Here is a 21,320-nt window from a genome sequence, read left to right as displayed (position 1 = left end):
TTGTTGCGTGGAGGTCAACACTGTCAAACTCGAGTATTTTGTCGACCAAACTCAAGTCACCCTTGCGAGCTGCGGCGAGGAGATAGGTGTCACGGCTATCGTTATTCTGACAATTAATGTCCAGTCGCTCCCTTTCACTTAGCAAACGCTCGATCACTGAGGTGGAACGCCTCTGGATCGCGACCCATAAGGGATCATCTTCGCCTTCTTTGCTCGCATTGATCCGAATATTCGTCGAAACTGCCATCGGCTCCTTGGTGTATCTAATGGTTGGCACTCGACCTGATATCACGTTTGCGCTGGGCACGTTGAGTCGCTTCACGTCTCGACCGCAATCACATCACCAAGCCGCTCTTCATCAATTGCTTCGCTACATCAAAGTCATGCAATCTCACCGCATCAGCTATCGTAGCGGGCAGGTGATTGGGTACACTGATGCGGACTCTCGTGGCTCCGTCGTCACGGACGGGGCCTACTCCACGTCTGGCTGCGTATTTCAACTCGCCGGCACCCCGGTCTCCTGATCATCCAAACGACAGGGTAAAGTGGCTACTTCTACGTTTCATGCTAAATATATTGGCCAATACAGTGCTATTCTACATATGCAGTGTCTTCGCACGTTTCTGGCAGAAACAAACTTGTATCGTCCTCCGACAACCAATATCGTGGCAAATAATCAGTCGGCCGCTGCACACTTTCGCAATCCTGAGTTTCATTAGCGGACTAAACACTTTAATGTAAAACTACATTGCCAGCGAGCAGTGCTGAATACAGGAGAAAACGCTCTGCAATATGTGATCACCGAGGAGCAAATACCTAACGATCTCACGCATTCTTTGGGCCCCACAGCCTGTACCAAGTCGAGGGTAATATATAGGATAAATATTGCAGACATACTACTTAAATTAACAGATACCGGAAACACTATGCCATATATTCATTCATTCTTGAAGATTGTTTAGTTTGGTAGTTCGCATATCGTGTCTCCCACGTGAACAACACTTCCCATTTTCCAAGCGCGTCCAAGCGACATGTTACAAACTTTTCCTCTGCCACGTTGGCCCTCCAAGCGCCCAGTCTGAGAAATAAGCCGTCCATAGAGTAGTAGTTCCTACTCGCTGACACCTCTGCGGCCCAATTTTCTCGTCCAAGAATAAGTCATGTTCTGCTTGCTTGAAAATTCGCTGGACGACACATGTCGCTCTACCCAGACCAAGACTCGGCTTGTGTAATCTACCAGAATATGTTCCCACTCCGAAGTCTCCATTTCATGGCCAAATTTGATCCCTTGCCCACAGCCACCACGCACCAGCTTGATGATAAAAGTATCTTTCGAAATGGCCCCTCGAAGGTAGGAATGGAGAAGCTGTTTTGATTCTTCTGAACCAGGGATAATGGTAGGGATGATACGAGTTCGGAGAAGCGTAGCCTGATAATTTGACAGAACATGATGTTTTGTAACTAGATCATCGAGTTCCTGATGAATAATGCCAAGGACACGCTGATCATGAGCGATCAGTCTACTACGGGCACCATTCACTACGTAAAGTGCCATAGAACGACTTATTTTGGGGCCCAAAGCTGAACATTCATCTACTGCAACTTGGAGACCAGCTTGGTAAATTCTCTCAAGCACTTCGTCTCCATTAAGACAGCGACGAAGATTTATTGGTAGAACGAGTGCAATCCAGTATCGTCCGGTACCAAACGCAGATGTTCCGGTCTAACAGAGGTCGGGCGCATTCCAGTTCGTTCATCTATCCAATCGAAAAAGGCCTCCATTATGCTTGACCGACCTCATGCCTCACGGAAATCCTCAGATTGGCTGGGCCTGTTCAGCGGCTAAAGCTCTATGGGATATAAGTGGTAAAGCTAACAAGCCTAGCATTGACTCCGCACATTCTAAATCCGTCCTTCTCATCGGCAGGCACGAGTATATCTGGTCTCCAAGTTGACTGGTTCCCTTTATACGCATGTTATGGATCCGCTTCAGCATGTTTCTATAGCCACTGTTGCTTGAGTCAACTACTGAAAGGAATTTGCATATTCTGGGTGATATGGATGACGGCATACCTGTAGTAAATCTTCCTCATGCCGTTCGAGCGGCATCCGCGTCGGGAAGGCAGCCTCATTGTCCGTAAACCACCGGTGCACAATATTACTCAGTGCAATTGCAAGTGCTTGGTGGAATTATTTTAGATTTTTCAAAAATTGTTCGGAAATTAGAATAGGGTGCGGGGTCATGTAGCGCAACCCGTATGGTAAATTGGCGGGTCCTTACGTATATTGACATATAACAGGATAATAGGCCATTTGGCGCGTTCTCGATCTTTATCAGATGCATGGATTGCCGAGACCAACTTTTGCACCCTTTTGGAGGATTTATTGGAGCAACTGGCATGGCATATTCAAGCGGCTCATTGTGGGAACGTTGATGTCCTGTATATAATTGTATTCAAGTGGCATGGATTAGGCGTGGCCGTTGAAAGGGGTTGAGTATGGTCTTTCTGACCTACACACAAGCAATTTATTAACGCCCGGCAGCTAAGTCGAAAGGGCAACTATCACTAATCCACCAGTACAGTACATGTCCTATTACATGCCGTGGCTCCTTACAGCTCATACATGGTTACCTTCAGTATATGTCATCTCAGCTGTCAGTATCGCAGCAAGTCCTCGTGGGTTAACCAATACACTACCCTGCTTAAATAACTACTGCTTTGGTTAAACACTATGCTAACTCACCCTAGTCTCTGGGATGCCTTTCAGCGATATGCTATTCATAGAATACCAGCACCTTCAGGTTCTCGCGAATTCGGTTGAGATGCAGCTCGTTGTTCAATGGATTCTGTCGCAAAGTGGTCTATCACCGAGTCTACTATAGATCGCTTCTTTGTTGAACAGGCTCGACAGCTCAACATGACAACCCAAGAATATGGCTTTATCGAAGAAGTCTTTGATCGTTGTCGTCAAACTCTTGAAAGCGTAGTAACTCTGGGAAACAAGAAACTATTATAGTTTTCGCCAATGAAAATACTCTTTCGCACCATTAGCTTCTCTATCTTAATGACCAAGGTGCTAGCTCTCCGGGTACGAAGTGGAAAGCTACGCGAAGCTCTGCAGATTCTTGATCGAGCCATAGTAGCTCTCCAGGAGAAGAGCCAATCATGTTCATTTGAAGTTCTAGTACGCGACACTTTTAAAGGCCCAAGTGAAGGAAGGGTCTTCGTGACAGCCTTGTTTCTTCGCACCCCATCAGTAGCACCACTGAATCATATCCTGTCGACGCAAACTACGGAAACTGCGAACGGCAGGTTCTTGATGAACATCTTCCCACAGAAAAGCCCCTAGCGGGAGATAATCAGGGACATTTTGGGTTTGAGCCGAGTGATATGAATGGGCTAAACATGAACGAATGGCTATTTCTCCCATGAGATGCGTCCATGGCACCATTTGGACCAAGTAAATGGGACACCGGCGCCTGCTTGGATGGCGTTGACTTAGATCTTGATTTCCAATGGCAACTCCCCGCATAATGATTGCGTTAGACTATTTTATTTATTTTCAACGAAAACACAGGCCCACATGGCTCGTCTTTAATAATTCTCATAACTATCCTGATGAAGCCTTGTTTTAACACACATTGCCAACCCGAAACGGCACAAGATCCAACGCCAATTGGTTGATTCAGATATGCGACAGGTCTATTTTCTTCAATGGTCAAATAATGACTCATTAATATTTACCAAAAATCTGTTTAACAGTTTTTATCAATGACATGTAACATTATCATGAATTTAGCTGAAATACAATCAAACATTTTCAACGAATATAAGCCTGTGACGGGAGACAGATTTGGTTTCCAATATAAATTGAAAGTCTAGGAAGGAACAGTGAACAACATTCAAGTGAACAGAGCGCCCCTACGCTGCGTAGTAGCTCTCATTGTAAGGCGTATATGATGTGTCTCCCCTCAACCCTTGTGTTTCAGCGTCACTCATCTCGACATGATCCTGATATTTGGGACGCACGAAGATAGAGTCCGAAGGTACCAGCCATCCTGGATGACAAACGTTGAACACTGTGACAGCAATAACCATCATGACACCGTCGAGGATCACAAAGTATATCTCATGAGTAATCAGGTATCCGGACCATCCCTGTACAAGCTCGATCGTACGGTAGATACTTCGGATATAGATCACTAAAACGGAAAGACACGTGGCACCCAGAAGAGGCGTCAGTGGGCCCTTGATAATCGACTTGAGCATACCCATGCGAAATGCTCGTCGTAAGAAGTCCACGGCGAAGAATACGAAGACACTAATCGAGACCAGTTGGAAGATAATACCAGCAACCATAGTGTTTGTCCCTGGAGCAGTATTTCCATTGTCTGACTCAGAAGAAGCCATGCCGCCACCTGCGGCTTGAACAACGAGGGAGATAAAATCGCAGGTGCAGAAAATCCAAAGGTATTGCTTCGGACTAAGTATCGATGATTCGCGACCGAGCAGCTGAATAAATCGACCGAGGAGAATGTAGATCCCGGCAGTGTAAAATGTTGGCGCTGTAGGAAGAATACATTAGAATAGAATATAAGTGTGAAAATTGGAGACTCGCCAATAATCAGTGTGGAGATTTGAATCATATAGGCCGTGGAGTTATAAGGACATTGGGAGGACCATAGGCGACCAACCCAGCCAAGGACCTCGACTGGCCCTAGATTAGTATATATGAGACGATTTCGGAGCACATATTTGACATACCTAAGCATCCAATGGTGAATACCGAGCACCACCATGTTCGCTTCCAAGAAAACTGAATAATGTGGATGAGCCCCGACAGACCGAACAAAACAACAAATGCAATTCCGGCTGCCTCTGATGGAATATATCCATAGGATGTCTCCATGCTTGGAACATAGGCATGGCACCCTTCCTTAAGTTGCTCCTTAAATTCCTTCTTTGAAGTCATGTTGGCAAAGTAGCGACGGGTTATATAAGAAAGGCAAGCGAAACAGATATTTTTGGGGGAGAAAAGCAATAGAGTATAAGGTTCAAGAAGTCGGCTCGTTGATTTAATAAATTATGATATCGAAAATATTGAATGCCCATGGGAATACGATTTATTTATGTGCAAAGCCTGCATCGTTTTATCCCTGACCCGACTCTACGCAGGCAGAAGTGAAGCTAGTCGATTCCTAGAGTGGAATCTATCTCATATGGGGCCAAAATAAACTTTGAATGTAAATTGACTAATTACGAGGCACAGGCACCGGCTGTGTCTCCCAAAATAGATTTTAGGCTACATAACGAAATACACGGTTCTTTTTTTAACAGCTGCGCCAGTCGAAGATACCTTCGTGGATGCACATCAAAACTTGAAAATACAACCTCGTAATAGTCCAATGCATTTAATAGCCAGTACCATAAGGTGACCGAACTGGGGCAACCAGTTCTCCGTAGCAAGGCACGCTATTACCACGACCGATCGACCGACAAGGCTGCGCCCCTATATGACAGCCTCAGCCTCATGCTAATGGTTGAAAGTGTTGACGGGAAGTAAAGAATTCGCATCTCTCTCCTGACTCTTGAACTCCCCACCATGGGGCCAAACGGACGACAAGTTTACTGAACCGAAAGCCTTAGCATCTCTATTTAATGTCATTCATGTTATGGAGTATACAGGAAGACCTGTAGATACAGGAGTATCTTAGGCACCTAACATCACCATCTCTTCTGCTGTAGCCTAATTAGGTTCATCTCTTATCACGCTAATCATCACACACGTTGGTTACGTCCCATCTCCTTTCGCCATGTAGCCTCCCCTTCCACAGGTTATGAGCTTTTTAGCATAGACGATTAAGGCTTGAAATCCTTATGTCTTTCCTCTCGGGCATCCTACTGTTGACGGTGAGGAGCGCACCTACGCTTACGCTCATATTTTTGTGCGTTTATTACATGCCTATCGACGCCTCGGCAGTAGAGATCTCTAGATATCTTACTGGCCTTAGTAGTCTCACTGTTAAAATCCCACGTCTTCCTGAGGATAGAAGTAGTGCTGACGCCTTATCTATATACCTCCCTTGTATCTCCTGATGCCACTCTTGTGTCTCCGGACATCTTGCGTCTCTGTAAGCCTCTCTTGTGCCTCTATTCTTTTACAAAGTAGTTGTCAGTAGACTTTCAGCATGATTTCAGCAACGATACTGGCACACAGTAACAATGCTGATATTGTATCTCTGCTATTGAAGTATATTTCTAAGCCACGGCATCCGCTAGAGTATCTCTACCTATCTCGACTCTTTTTACCAACCTCTATAGCTCCTTCTGCTTGAATAAAGGGCACTAAGCGCGTTGTATATCTTGTTACAGTACATTTCTTCTTTTTCCGGCATTTTTGGGTGGTGGGCCCCTTCGCTGCAGCAAGGGTCGTTATACCGTTCGATATCTCTGGATACTTCTCGCCACCAAGTGGTGTAGCATTTCATACATTACGCTGTGTTCTTCTTTTATACCTCATGTCTACCTTATTTGGCATTTTTGTACGTATGTTAGTTAGCTTGCCCATATCTTCCGAGATCTGGGGCGTGTAAATGCAGGGGTGCCTTAGGCACCTAAAATCACCATCTCTTCTGCCGTAGAAAAGAATGAACCACGTCCTGATTATGTGATTGGGCGGTAGGCTCTCCCACCGCCCTTACCGGCGCCCTGCCGCCTTCTTCCATGTAAACGCTTCGAATAACTCTATGTAAATATATCAACATGGCGCCAGATAACGCCAAAATACTCAAATTATTGGCCGGCGCTACCCAAGAGGCTTGTTCAGAGATAGTTCTATTGAAATTAGGAAACTTAGCAGACACAACGCTACATAGGGTGCAGGAAATTGGTTAAAGGGAGCTAGCTAACTAGCTAAATAGTCTCAATTCTGCTGCGGATCAGTAATTTTTATACTTGCACAAAGTCACGATTTCGCTAACCATGCTTAAAGGCGAGAGTAGAACACTGTTACGTTGGAAAAACCCATCTGTCAAGCTGGAGAGGAGTGGTTTACCACTATTCCTCTCTAGGACTAGTGTCTACAGCGCCCGCCCGCATTTTCCATGTATTCCCCCTGAAAAGCAGAGATAGTTCTTGAACCAGACATCAATTCACAACCCTCATGATTGGATCGAATCGTACTAGTGCATACGCGTTCGCGCCAGTCCGACAGAAACAATAGCTGATCATGCCCAAAATTTCGAATTTCACTCGTCTGAGTTGGAGAGATCTATCATATTGAGATCAGAAATACATCTTCATAAAATGATTTCGATGGCAACAACAAGAGAAGTCCCCGGAGACGGTACTTATCTTGCGAGGCTATCCATCGGGTGGACCCCAGGACTTCGCATCATCTTGGACGCTGGCTACCGTTTGAACACAGAGGACATTTTATACTACGCTATCGAATATCGCTGTTATCAATCAACTTCTTTGATATTGAATGATACCAATTACGAAATAGATATGAGTCATCTGTGGCAGCTCTTCCCCAGCCAAAGAAGTCCAGCTGCTGCCGGAGAGTGGGTTGAAACTTGACATGTGCCATCACGTGTTTAACGTAGCGCCGCCGTGTAATAGGCGGGAATAGAAACTCAATCTCTTCTTGCCAAATACCTTGTATCAGGAGGTTATCCCAAGCTCAATTCCCCTGGAAATTCTACAAACTCGTTGACAGAACAAATACCTTGAGGCTATAGGGTATATGTAGAATATGCCACCATAAGTGGCTATCAAGAGGACATCCAGGAGTACTCCCTCATTGATAGATGGCTATGATTTGCTGCTTTGAAAAAAGAACTTGCAAGTGTTAGGTTCTTATCCATAAAACATAGAAGCTTTTGGATGCCGTCGACGCCTTGAACGCCTTGGACGCCCTGAACGCCTTGGACGCCTTGGACGCCTTGGACGCTTTGAACGCTTTGAACGCCTTGGACGCCCTAGGCGCCTTAACCATACTATACTTAGGCTTTAGGATCGTCGATCATGAAGTAATAATGTTTTCCATACAAGCATACAAGCGTAGAAGGAAGTAGCACGGACAACAGACGATGGCAATCAGCGATCCGTCAGGCCTACAGGGAGATGAGAGGAGTCCGGACAAAGCCTATAAATACTGGAAAGCATCACATCGGGCTAAATATTCGAACTCAATCCATCAAAGCTTTTCTTCATCCCAAGCATTTGAGTCTCAAAAGTTTGAGTTCACTCTCCCGTCACAATGAAGTTCTCCATAATTGCCATGCTCGCCATTGCCGGAATAGCCGCAGTACGTGTGCTCTCTGGCACTGATCATGATACCTTGATAATAAATAACTAATCGTTTACATTTATTTAGGCATGTGGTTATGAATTTGACTCTTGCACAGCAGACTCCGACTGCTGCTCGGGTTATACTTGCAGTGGAATTTATGGTGGCGAACCTGTCTGCGACCATACTGGATAATACGAATGTCCTCAAGTGCCATTAAAGTCCAGCCTTTTATTTTCAAATTCGAAGGGAGATAGTCGGATTCCGGGTTCTGCGTTCGTTATCTCACCTTGCTCTTTGCCGTACTAGGCTGTTTGTTTTCTGTACTTAACGGAAGAAAATAACACTTCGATATATCTTCATAAACACTTCCTTAATTTTTTTTTCTATGATTGAGGGCATTACATCAACTTTAGTATGACTGAATTTACAGCGGCTATAGGCTTTGAATAGATGCTCATTCAAGGAAAATACAAGCAGATGATACATGTGACCAGTGGAAATGCTTAACTATATCCTCCCCCCCCCATGTCTATCAAATATTGATAATTTTTTGATCGGGTCTTTTAAAATATTACATATAAATCTCTGAATTTACTATATCTAATAAAATATTATACTACTTTTATATACGAATGTCGTAATAGCCGAGTTTTGACTAGCTAACACCAGGCCCAATATGGAGAAAGCCTTAATGGTAAAACGGATCCGGGTCCTGTTCCGGGTAGGAGAGTTTGTCATTATGAGTAGACTATGTTGAAGCTATTCAGGTGGTGCCTTGATTCAAATTTCATATCAGGGTAGAGATATTGTGACTCAGTGTCACAGAAGGTCCTTCGAAGTCTCTTAATGCATCTTATATATTCCCGGTAACGCCTATGAGTGGAGCTTCCCATCCAGATCCAGGCAACACCAGTGCTTCTGAAGAGGCTTTGCAGTTCTCGTTACAACTCCATTCAGAAATTAATGGTCCTGCATTAGGGGTATAATACTTCCTAGGACTAGAATTTATGCCTCCTGGGTATAAAAGGGCCCCTAGGAGAAACCTTGTGGCTCCTAGGTGCTTGGGTCAGCATTCCTAGGAGCCCTCGCTGCGGTCCTATGAGCAGTTTACAGCGCTCCCAGGGCCTATTTGTCGCCAGGAACTAATGCGAAAGGCCCTAGGAACGGTGGTTACCAGCCCTAGGAGCTTCGACTATTGCTTCTGGGAGAGCACTTTTTGTCGCAAAGACCGCACTTTGCGCTGTGGATCCAGGTGGATCTCTGTCAAAGCTATACTGTCCGTCTTTGCGTCCTCTCAGCAAATCTCGGAAGGGGACAAAGCGTGCGTGGGCACCCAGGAGACATAAAATCTGGATGAATCATCCCGATGTTTTTTTTTGCTCCTGGGGGGTATGTCCTTCGCCCCAGCATTATGATACCGCGAGGTACTCCAAGAGGCCGCACATAGGATTTTGGAGACTACATGGGCTCTCCTAGATATTCAAAGTCAAACCGGTAATTTCCTAGAAGCAATTATTCGGGGCTTTGTTATTAGCTTTCAAGATCATGAAGGAAAGCTATAAAAATCAAGGAACAACCGATATTTCCGTAACGTTTACTCCTTGGATACTACACGGTTTAACGACTCGGCTGCTACATATTTCGAAGACAACTTGAAGGTATTCACCCCGCTTGCTACTTGTACATGGCCAATGTTTATTAACTTCCATTATAGCTGCCATGCCTTATTACAACGAGGAAAATCTAGACGAACCTGATCCTGTCTGTGAAAATGACGACGCGAAGACGATCCAGATGGACTCACCTGAATTCTGGAAAGCCGTACACAATTTTGATCTACCGGCTATTCCAAATAGTGTGAAACTTTCAGAATCAACGAGTCGAACGCCAGACAAAGCGAAAATGGTTTCGACAGTAATCCACTTATTGTCGAATCCGATACCCTCACTTACAAAGCTTTCGAATCTCTCCAAGCTTCGCATAAGATGCGATACTTTGACATATTGAGAGCTGCTTCAACTAGTTGGGCAGCTTTCGAAAAATCATGTCCTCGGCTTGACAAGTTCGTGTTTCAGCATTATGACAACAATAACTATCTCTCTTGGGATGGCCTCAGTCTCTCTCTACAAGATAATGTCAAACAGAGATGGAGTTTAAGTGAGGCTCCGTCACCCGTTTCGGCATCGACACATGAAGATGGAAACACGGGGAGTCTAGTTCACTGGTACGATGACGACCTACGATGGGATTCTGCCAACATGCGAGATGAACTGAAGCCTTATCGCTCCCCCCCCCCCCCATTCATTTTCCGATAGAAAAAGTGAATCCCGAATTCCGGCTTCGTGGATTTCTTCATCACATATCTTCTTCCCTCCTTTTGTACCGCCTCACTATCCTCACGGGAGAGCTTGTGGAGACCACAGACAGTCAGACCAGATGCCCTTGGGGCATTACCGATGGGTACAAGAGCTCTTGGGATATACCCCTTCGCAACATAGACAGTGTTACAGATACATTCGAAATTGGCTTCTATGATCTACACAAAAAACTTTGTTCCAGAACCCTGCGTGGGGCCATATTATCCAATGAATAGTGGCGGATCCGCAACCAGGCCCCACGCTATCGCTCAATAAAGTATAGTCCATTCTACTATTAGCCTAGACCTAGGGTCTGAGAGAGTTTCTCTGTGTAAAATGTGGAAGCCAATTTCGAATCTTTCTGTAGCACCCGGTAGCATAAGGACCTTTGCGTCGAGATGGGAATGATCACAAGGAGCCAGCATATGGGGATGAGCCCTCAGCCTCCAGACCGTGGGGCGAGCAAGACACCCATCTCCACCCCTCCTCACCCGTCTCCCGTTCCCAAAACCGCAAACCCCGCAAGTCCACCCGAACCGCTCATCGTCGAGGACGACTCTCTCGCCGAAGACAGCTCTGACGCCGAGGACGACTTCCTCGTCTCCATCACCTACTCCTACTCCACCATCACAGCCAGAGCCCGTTCGTTCCGAGGAATGGTGCTCACTGGCGTTACTCCGCTTCTACTGGCCCAGAATGGCTTCTATTACCGAGCTTCAGGTGTCAACGACTTGGCATGCTGTTTTGCCTGCCAATCGACTAAGCACCTATCCACCTTTCAAGGCACCCCTTTTAAGGAAGTACAACAACTACACGAGAAAGACTGCATATGGCAGATAATCTCTTGTGATTTAAAATACCACCTTGGAACCACCAAGAAAGCCCCCTCCTCAACCACCGCAATTTCCTCCCCTGAACGGTCAAATCCTACCGCCGATTCCAGTACACAAACCACCAATGACCTCGGTACAAACTCTCGAACCCAAGCAACGCCAATTACATCTACTACAGCAAAGGAACAGTTGAATACCAACCTCGACTGCCGTTCCAATCCGCTACCCGCCACAATAGACCCAGAACCGCAACAACCACGACTAACCTGTTCTCCCCAACCTCTCCAGCCGACACGGATCATTATTTCGTCGCCCCATAACCAACAAACAACCTACGCCTCTATTCTTCAACGCCCCACCTCTTCACCGCAATCGACACCTAAACCAGACAAACCTGTCCCTCCCACCATACCCACACTCACAATCGAAGATCTTCAGCGCCGTTTTCACAATAAACCGTCGCCTTTCCAGCTCGAGAAGAAGCGAAGCCAGCGCTCAGTGAAACGAACGCGGAACAAGAACGCATCTGCCACACAGTCACTGTCCAGATTCTTAGCTTCTGCTTTACCCGCGTTCTCGCGGTTTCTAACAGAGATGCAGCCAAAGTCGGATACTTGCTATCCGTCGCATTCGCAGTTCAACTCTAGCCGCGCCATGAGGGCAGCCTAACAACGGGAGCGGCAATGGGCCACGATAGGCCGTGACGAGGCTCTAAGTTACTGTCAGATAGTGGATCACTCTACATGTTCATACTCAGATTTATAGTTGTCGTATACTGCATATCGCTTCGCGAGGGGTCAGTGTAAATGAAATCTACTACTACTACTACTACTACTACTACTACTACTACTACTACTTCTGTAGCACCCTCGATTTTTATGACTACAAAGGTCAAGCTAGGGCGTTCTTCTATGGCTCGGAGGAGGCTCAGAATGATGCTGTGGAGTTGATCAATCTTTTGACCAGTTTCAATTTCCCTCATACCTACGATGGTATTATGGCTGGAACAGTAGCTTGAATGCTGAAATCACTCATCCCCGGAATTTAATGATCGTTGGCGTATCTTCCAGACTCAAATTCAAATGTTCTTAGAATTTAGCGAAAAAGTAAATAATTGAAAGGTAGAAATTTAACTACTGATAATCGTTAAACTTGATGGACAGGTACAGTATCGTTGAAATGGACCAAGAATCAGAAGCCGTCGAAAGAGTCACCGTAGTCATCGGCTCGCAGTAGAAAAAGAGAATGGTGAGGAATGGTGATCTTGATGGTTTTCGACATGTGGAGGCAAAGAATGCAGCAACTCTTCGAGTGAATACCTGGGACTGATTCTGCGACACCTCAATATTTTGTTAGGCAGTAAAAGCTTTGCGGGAAAGAGCTATCACCAGGGCATTACCCCGCACTTAAGAATTTTCGCCAATTTCATCACCTTTTCACCACCCTCTCTTTTCACCACCCTCTCTTTTCACCACCTTCCCTTTTCACCACCCTCTCTTTTCACCGCCCTCTCCTCAAGATAATTTAACAAGTTGAAATCAACAACGATTCCTCGCTGAAACAGACTCAAAATACAGAGAGCCGTTGAAAAATAAAATCCGAAAACAAGAGTCGTTCAACAGAGTCACTGAAAGGGTCGTTGAAATTGAATATTCAAAGCAAGTAAAGCCATTGTTGAGAAATTACAACCTTTGATGCTATCTTTCAACGACCGAGCGGCTTCAAATCTTAAATCGAGCATTATGAGGCTCCAATTTTTGAGCTATTAGGTTTTCATTATATCTAGAAATATTTATTCACTATTGCGAACGTTAATTTATCTCAAATAGAGCAGATTGCGTTCTTCGCCTTTTGGCATGTGGAGATAACGGTTAGCCCGGGGACTTAGAATAGAGCGGACTGTCTTGCAAGCACGGTAAATTTCTTGCTAGAGAGCAGGGGGTGCGAGTGTAATAGCAAAACGCGCGGACCTATGGTAAGGGTGGAAAAGGTTTATCAATCCCATTCAATTAATCCCATTTTCCATGAAAATGACGCTGTTTGAAGTAGCAACCTATCACCATTACCTGCAGTCTCGTGTATTTGACCGAAGTTTGGATTGCTCTTTGAAGACATTCGGTTCCCTCTCTCTCTATTAAAGTCAAATTAGGCACTATTTCCAGACCTTGTCCTTTTGAACTTTGTAAGCTAATAATCATGACTAGAGTGAATACCAGAAACTGGAGGCTGTACTGTAAGTGGGCGATCGCCTACTCATGGATGACCTTCTAGCCATAGGAGACTACCAATTCCTATTTACCTATTTGGAAGCCTTGAAAAAAAAACATCGGCCATTCATTGTTCAATCACGCCAAAATAAACGCGAAAGATACCTTTTTTGAGGGAAACTATTTTAGTAAGGTCTTAATCAATTTCACCAATTTCATGAGTTTCATTCCTTCTCTGGATTAATAGGTCGCAACCTTGTTGGTTCAAACGTTATTCCAGGTACCTACTTATAAAATGCAATAGGCCGCACTCCCACATTGGCTTCAAATACACAAGTCTTCTAATACATGCGATCATTGCCGGAACGTTAAAATGAAATCGAGCTCTCTAGTCTTAATTACCCCATTCAGTATACAAGTTCTGGCTAGTGAAAGCACGGTCACGACGCTACAGATTCCGAGTGCGTTTACCACAAGAGGCCCATCTCCCTATAGCTTTTGAAGCAAGTCTAGATTTCGGGTGTTAGGAGGCAGGCCCTTGATGCATATCCGTTGACGTCATGAACCAGCCACCGACCAACAATAAAATCCCTTGTTTCTCCACTTGAGGTCAAAAGTTCACACATCGTCTACGCGTCACGTATACTCAACATTAACTATCCATTTTTCTCAGAGTGACCTGACTTCGATATATCTCCAATCCCACCAGATCACGATGAGATTTTATCGGGCACAATTGTGGTCCCCTTTTCTCCTCGCCGCTGACGTTATCGCCGGTCCTGCCGCTTATGGAATATGCCAGGCTGGTTGTGCAAGCATAGTTATGGCCTGTTATTCTGCTGCAGGCTTCACGTGGGGCGCTACGATGGGAGCATCCGCACCTGCTTCTATAGTTGCGTGCAACTCGGCATTCGGAACATGTCAAGCAGCATGCGCTACTGTGTTGCTGACACTGACATTATGAGAATTGTGAAATCGGGAAACCTATCCTTCGACGGATCGCTACAAGACGCCACGTCTTTTTTTTAAAAAAAAATTGAGGGCTGATCAAGTCTTGGATGCTTAATTTCACGCAAAACGCCATGGTTATGTTAAGTTGATAAGCAAAGGCAATTTATCTTCGTTATTTACAAGTGACAATGGAAATTTGGGTATCAAGAACAAAAGACGATCGCTAATGACAGTGATTTTCGAAATCAGCTTTACCAAGAACTCTTTTCACTCGATTCCCAAAAAAGTATCCGAGACGCGCTAATCTAATTTTGATCACCGCTTTTATAGCTTCGGCAGAACTATACTGTAACAGATATACCATCATCATTGGGCTAGTGTAATAATATTGTAGTGCCCCACCGAGCTATGTAGAAACACTGTTTTGATGATCCGGCACGATCGAGCTTTGCTTACCGGGCCTTAAACCCATCAAATATAAAGGATTCGGAACCGCGAAACTAGATATTCAACGACGCTAGGCAGCTGCTCTACACTTATATGTAGCTTAAATTTTTGCTAAACATAACTGTCGGAAAAGTGGAGGTCTATTCTACTAGCGTCCACGCGTTCTATTCAACACCACATCATTTTTTCATTCCTTAGGCATAAACTGCTGAATCAGCACACTCAACCCCCTTATTTTGCAAATCATCCTGTATTTAGAATAACACATCTCAAGTACGGTTCAATGATCCCATTGGTCTATCTCCGTACTAGTGCGTACAGCTTTCTTCGGAATCGACAATAACTTACAGTGATGCGACATATATTTTAACACCCCTTGCCCCACACCACCTAGATTATGTAATTTTCTGCCGGTCAAAAAGTTCATTCTTCTAACTAATACGGTGTATACCAGCCCTGAGACTCAATAATTGCTTGTCCTCTGTTAGGCATTGTAGCAGATAGATGCTGTAAATGCCTAATATCTAGCTGATCCCAGGCCTATTGCGCTGTTTCTACTAACAACACTAAGGTCTCATCATTATTCCTCATATAAATAAGATTAGGTTGTATCTTATATATCTCAGGCTTCTCAGCTTTTAGTAACGCCCAGAGATTTTCAATCGGGTTTAAATTAGGGGAGTGCGGAGGCCATTTCATAAATTCAATACCTATCTCTTGAAGAGTACTGCGGACTATATATACAGTATATATAGAAGTATTATTATACTGGAAAATTGTATCTTTATTAGCCAATAAAGTTGGCAAAATTCGACAGTATAATTTCTCAATAACAAAGCGATTACACCTCTACATTAAGAATTTGGATCTCTAAAAAGATAGATTAGTCCAGTATATCTTTCAGCATCTGAAAAAGCTACCCAGAATATTTGTTTAACTTATTTTCTACGGTGAGGAAGTCCCTGATACTAGCTAAGATATAGTTAGTCTTAAGGATATATAAATATCCACTCATGTTAAATCCCGATATCTTGCTTTACTATATACTTATCTAACCAAAATACTTGTGTCCAATTATTAGATGTAAAGTGTTGATAACGAATAGCCTAGCGAAGTGTCACGGGATTCCTGAATCCCTTCGGGTACGATTCGAGTACGATTCATGGCCGCTCCGCGGGCGAATCTACCACGATACACCCGCTAATGCATGACTGCCCTAAGCCCTAGCAAGCTCTAGCAATATTAAAACGCACGAACAATAGCTACGATTCTTGTCCTGCAAGAATCAGTTCTGTATATCAACTGTTCTATTTGATCTCTACTATCCGATATCCTTGCCTAGTCACAGGTCTCTAGCCTGACAACTTAGTAACCATAACAATTCTGATTCTTCTCTCTTGACTACCCAAGGATTGACGATGGTGCCCTCTACACGCCGAAACCCTGCGTCCTCTCGCAATAGCGCTCGATCCGAGCCCGCTACGCCTCCCCCCCTTATTATTGGACAACCCGAGGTCGAATCGGTCCCGGATCAGCATGCAAACCCGGCCGAATCTGGTCCAGACCAGATTGGGGAAATCGCTGGTGATCTTACAACTGAAAGTATCAGCGGACCTGGAAGTGTTACTACGGATGCCCTGGAAGAGAAGAGACACGAACTAGGACGCCTAGAAGAGTTCCTTGCGATTCATACTCGCCTTAAAGAGCTCTCCGCTCAAGTCTCTGGAATTAACGCTGGGGCTTTCCTAGACAATCTATCTATGGCTCGCAGAGGAACCGAGGTTAAAACACGCAAGAAAGTAGAGGGTTTCGAGGTCGATAAGTTCAAGAAATCGTTTAGTCTTCAAGAACGAGCAAATTGGCTCTCGCAGCTCGGATATGTCTTTCGAGGCAACCCTGGGGTCTACGAGGATGAAGAGATGAAGATCCTCGCAGGAGTCAAATATCTTGACTCCGACTGCAAAAACGACTGGACTGCAGAGGAGAGGTACCTCGAAGATAACAATGACGATCGTTTTGGCAGCTGGGAATACTTCAAGGAATGGACTCTTACCTTGATATATAACAAAAATACCTTTACCGGAGAAGTCAGCGACGAGATGGAGCGTTGTCGCCAACGAACCGATGAGGAACCGAAGGCCTTTCACCACCGCCTCGCAGATCTGGAACGTCATCTTCCTCAGGTCTCCCGGGATGAGCAAGCGCGCCGCTATATGTCAAAACTACAGCCGTGGTTGACACTACATATTCGCCAATATGCAAAGGTTTCTCCTGAAACTCGAGCACAATGGGTAGAAGAAGCACAGAGTACCTGGGAATTTACGAAAGCAAAGACGCATAAACGCAACCTATTCATTAACGATTCAAATTCGAGCTCGAAACGCCCACGACCCAATGACTCATTCCCGAACCGGTCCAATGGCATGGAACGAGACCAAAAGGGTCCTGGAAATCTATACTCGAAGGGTCCTCACGGTCCTAGACCCAACCCGAATCACAACAACTCTAAGTCATACCCGAATCCCCCTCGCTTCGGAGGTAAACCTCGACCGTTTTCCCCTCGGAACGAGAACAATCCAAATAATACACCTGTCGGAGGGACCAACCTATCCAACCCATCCAACCCGTCTACCAGAACCCCTTCAAATAGTTGTTTCAATTGCGGCAAACCGGGTCACTGGGCGAATGAATGTCGTCTACCGCCACGAGCCCCAGGGGCGAAGATCCAGGAAGCTCGCTCGAGACCCTGGTATCACCGTAACGATACTCAGTCGAGAGACTCGGGAAAAGCGCCGGGGTCGAATTAACTCCTACAAATTCCGACTCCTGGCCTCAAGTAGGAACGGTCGCCCGCCTCCATGTCCCGATTCGCGTCCGAAACGATATCGAGACGCATGCGGATATTGATACCTGCGCAGAGGTAGACCTCGTCAGTTATGAATTCGTTCAGAAATACCACTTCGATCAAGCCAAGTGCAATGCCCCTATCCTAGAAGTAGTAGGCCGACAAGGCGCCCCTACCTACGGCGTATGGACTATTCCAATCACTATGTACGACTCTCGAGGAACCAAGCAAAAGTTTTCGCGTCCCTGTGTTGCAGTCAACAGAGATCCCCGTCTATCAGGATCACTGGTACTGCTATCGAATACAACCATCTAAGAAATGCGAATCGTGTTAGCCCCATGGCGGAAACAATGGTGGTTCGAACATAAGAGAAAAACAATGGAATGGTTAAAGCCTCACCAGTTTGCGAAAGCATGCAGGAACCAAGCCCATATCTTTGCAGTTATCAAAACCCCGGAAGAAGTCTGGCTCCCCCCGGAAGAAGAAGAAGATGAATCGATAGCAAGTCGAGACCGAATCCCTCCCGAATTACTAGCGTTCCAGGATGTATTCGAGGCACAGAACTCCAAAATTATGCCGCCACGAAAAGAGACCGACCACTCGATCGAACTCAAAGAAGACACATCGCCTCCGTACGGTCCAATCTACCCCCTCTCGCAGACAGAACTCGCAGAGTTACGGAAGTATCTCGACGAAAACTTGACGAATGGTCGAATCAGACCATCAAAGAGCCCAGCCGGCGCACCTATCCTATTCGTGCCCAAAAAGGACGGAGGGCTACGGCTCTGTGTCGATTATCGAGGTCTGAATAAGATTTCGGTTAAAAATCGGTACCCCCTACCCCTTATTTCGGAGATTCTTGACCGCCTTTCCGGGGCTCAATTCCTTAGTAAAATCGACGTGCAAGATGCATACTATCGAATTCGCATTCGAGAAGGAGAGGAATGGAAGACAGCTTTTCGTACAAGATATGGCCATTTTGAATATATGGTCATGCCATTTGGCCTTACCAACGCACCCGCGACATTTCAAAGCTACATCCACACCGCGCTTTATGGCCTTCTTGATATTATTTGCATCGTATATTTGGATGATATTCTTATCTTCTCTAGGACCCGCGAAGAACATACGGAACTCTTCTTCGATCGAATCGAACTCGAATATGGAAACCCAGAGGGGATTGTCTCCGATCGAGGGCCTATCTTTACAAGCAGGTTCTGGTCACGACTCTGTTACTATTCTAAGATCAAACTACGGTTCTCTACTGCCTTCCACCCCCAAACCGACGGACAAACAGAAAGACTCAACCAGGTTTTGGAAGATTATCTTAGGTGTTTTGTCGACGGAGAACAGTCGAACTGGGCTCGACTCCTTAAGATGGCACAATTTGCATGTAACAATGCTATTAACGCATCAACCAACGAGACCCCTTTTCGTATGCTGCTTGGGTATAACCCCAATTTCCAAATCCGAACTCCTGATGAAATACTCAAGAAAGAGGCCCCTAACGCCGAAGAACGAATGAATCACCTCCGGAACATCCGTGAAGAGGCCGTGAATAAGCTTCGAATCGCACAGGAAACACAACAGAGATCCTACAACAAAAATCACAAGCCGAAGGACTTCAAAGTAGGAACCCTTGTATCCCTTTCGACAAAGAACCTCCGCTTCAAAGCCAAAGAAAAGAAGCTATCCCCCCGTCGAATCGGGCCCTTCCGTGTCCTCGCAAAAATCGGCGCCCAGGCCTATCGTGTCGCATTACCAGAAAAATACTCAAGATTACATAACGTCTTCTCTGTCTCTCTTCTCGAACCATGGAACAGCCGAAACAATAACGACTCGCGAATGCCAATGCCAGAACTCGAAGACGAAGAAGAATGGGAAGTTGAAGAGATTCGAGATAAAAGAGTCTTCGACGGAGTACTACATTACTACGTGAAATGGACAGGATGGCCCTCAGAATATAACCAATAGGAACCGGCAGAACACTTGGAAAACGCAAGAGATGCGATAGCTTCATTTGAGAAAAACCGAGCTCGCAAAACGGTGTCCTAACGACACTGAAAACCCCCCGAAACCCCCCCGAATCACCTTCAAATCAACACTGGATAAAGAAAAGCCACACCGGACGAGGCCGCTCGGTCAAAAAAGGGGAGGATGAATTGTCACGGGATTCCTGAATCCCTTCGGGTACGATTCGAGTACGATTCATGGCCGCTCCGCGGGCGAATCTACCACGATACACCCGCTAATGCATGACTGCCCTAAGCCCTAGCAAGCTCTAGCAATATTAAAACGCACGAACAATAGCTACGATTCTTGTCCTGCAAGAATCAGATCTGTATATCAACTGTTCTATTTGATCTCTACTATCCGATATCCTTGCCTAGTCACAGGTCTCTAGCCTGACAACTTAGTAACCATAACACGAAGACACTTAGAAGTATATTTATTAGTTAAATAAGGTCGCTAACTATATCTCCATTTCTATAGATTTTTAGTATTTAGAAGACGTTGGATCGAGCGTAACTTGACCTTATAGTCAATTTCTGTAAGGAGATCCTCCTCCTTAATTTTTGGGTTGCTATGAATTGCGTATAAAATGCGGACTTTTTTGGCCTCACTAAACTTTTTTGGTCTACCAGATCGAGGTTTAGAAACACCTGCATATCTTTTAGACTCCTTTTTGATAGTATATCGGATAGTAGAAAGTGAGATATAAGGATATCGTTTATGAATACGCTAATGTCCCCACCCAATCGAATAGAGTTCACATATACGCTCCCGTAGAGCAGGTGTAAGCTCGCAAGAACGCGCCATAGTATGTATTTAGGAGGGTAGATTTAAAATGGGTTTGCAGCTTGTTTACGCGAATTAGGTAGGTGGTAAGGGCGGTGAACAAAGTGGGTCTAGAAGGGGTGTTAAAACATATGTCGCGTCACTGTATATGAAGAAGTATGTATTAATCATATATTCTTGAATAATCATATTCCTTTCGGATCCCTAGGGCTAGGCAAGCAATCCCGGCCCTGAACAACTGAATTGAAGAACTTGTGGGTCTGGTCTCTGAACTTTTGGTTGCAATAATTCGTTTGGTAGCCTTCGCAGCGGAGTCCAAGGCGCTGACAATGCCAGCATTCAGGCTTCGCCTCGTCGCATTTGACGCGTCGTTGTTTGCAGGTAACAAAGCCTTTGGAACGTCCTCGGTTAACCATGATGACGTTGACGATGCCAGAAAGAGGGTTAGTTTTGCGACGAGTTGAAATGAGAGTCATGGTACTATTTAAGTTTTTTCTCAGACCCGTCGAAAGGAATGTGGCACAGCCAGTATTCGTCGACCATTCGGTAATCCATGTCGTAAAATTAGAACGGAATACAATAG

At 45.2% G+C, this 21,320-nt stretch overlaps 7 protein-coding genes across 7 annotated transcripts; 5 read left to right on the top strand and 2 right to left on the bottom strand.

Annotated features, from left to right (window-relative positions):
- Positions 1–116: 116 nt before the first annotated feature.
- N7478_010072 (uncharacterized protein) lies at positions 117–524 on the top strand (the record flags this gene model as incomplete). Its single annotated transcript, XM_056926286.1, has 1 exon — positions 117–524. One exon carries the CDS (start codon positions 117–119, stop codon positions 522–524), a length of 408 nt encoding a protein of 135 aa, XP_056775656.1.
- Positions 525–3,923: 3,399 nt separating this feature from the next.
- Positions 3,924–4,974, bottom strand: N7478_010071 (RTA1 domain-containing protein; the record flags this gene model as incomplete). Its single annotated transcript, XM_056926285.1, has 2 exons — positions 3,924–4,567; positions 4,767–4,974. The coding sequence occupies 2 exons, from the start codon at positions 4,972–4,974 to the stop codon at positions 3,924–3,926; spliced, it is 852 nt and encodes a 283-aa protein (XP_056775655.1).
- Positions 4,975–10,017: 5,043 nt separating this feature from the next.
- Positions 10,018–10,613, top strand: N7478_010070 (uncharacterized protein; the record flags this gene model as incomplete). Its single annotated transcript, XM_056926284.1, has 2 exons — positions 10,018–10,119; positions 10,155–10,613. 2 exons carry the CDS (start codon positions 10,018–10,020, stop codon positions 10,611–10,613), a joined length of 561 nt encoding a protein of 186 aa, XP_056775654.1.
- A 440-nt stretch (positions 10,614–11,053) lies between these two features.
- Positions 11,054–12,157, top strand: N7478_010069 (uncharacterized protein; the record flags this gene model as incomplete). Its single annotated transcript, XM_056926283.1, has 1 exon — positions 11,054–12,157. One exon carries the CDS (start codon positions 11,054–11,056, stop codon positions 12,155–12,157), a length of 1,104 nt encoding a protein of 367 aa, XP_056775653.1.
- Positions 12,158–16,511: 4,354 nt separating this feature from the next.
- Positions 16,512–17,900, top strand: N7478_010068 (C2HC-type zinc finger protein; the record flags this gene model as incomplete). The annotated part of the gene is made up of 1 exon (XM_056926282.1): positions 16,512–17,900. One exon carries the CDS (start codon positions 16,512–16,514, stop codon positions 17,898–17,900), a length of 1,389 nt encoding a protein of 462 aa, XP_056775652.1.
- Positions 17,901–18,256: 356 nt separating this feature from the next.
- Positions 18,257–19,912, top strand: N7478_010067 (uncharacterized protein; the record flags this gene model as incomplete). The annotated part of the gene is made up of 1 exon (XM_056926281.1): positions 18,257–19,912. One exon carries the CDS (start codon positions 18,257–18,259, stop codon positions 19,910–19,912), a length of 1,656 nt encoding a protein of 551 aa, XP_056775651.1.
- A 1,010-nt stretch (positions 19,913–20,922) lies between these two features.
- On the bottom strand, positions 20,923–21,213 carry N7478_010066 (Zn(II)2Cys6 transcription factor domain-containing protein; the record flags this gene model as incomplete). The annotated part of the gene is made up of 1 exon (XM_056926280.1): positions 20,923–21,213. The coding sequence occupies one exon, from the start codon at positions 21,211–21,213 to the stop codon at positions 20,923–20,925; it is 291 nt and encodes a 96-aa protein (XP_056775650.1).
- Positions 21,214–21,320: the final 107 nt, after the last annotated feature.

The sequence above is a fragment of the Penicillium angulare genome (assembly GCF_028827245.1).
Source record: "Penicillium angulare strain IBT 27051 chromosome Unknown utg000007l_segment0_segment0, whole genome shotgun sequence".
NCBI classification, from domain to species: Eukaryota; Fungi; Ascomycota; class Eurotiomycetes; order Eurotiales; family Aspergillaceae; genus Penicillium; species Penicillium angulare.
Note: the sequence above shows the minus strand (reverse complement) of the source record. Positions and strands in the feature narration are given on the sequence as shown.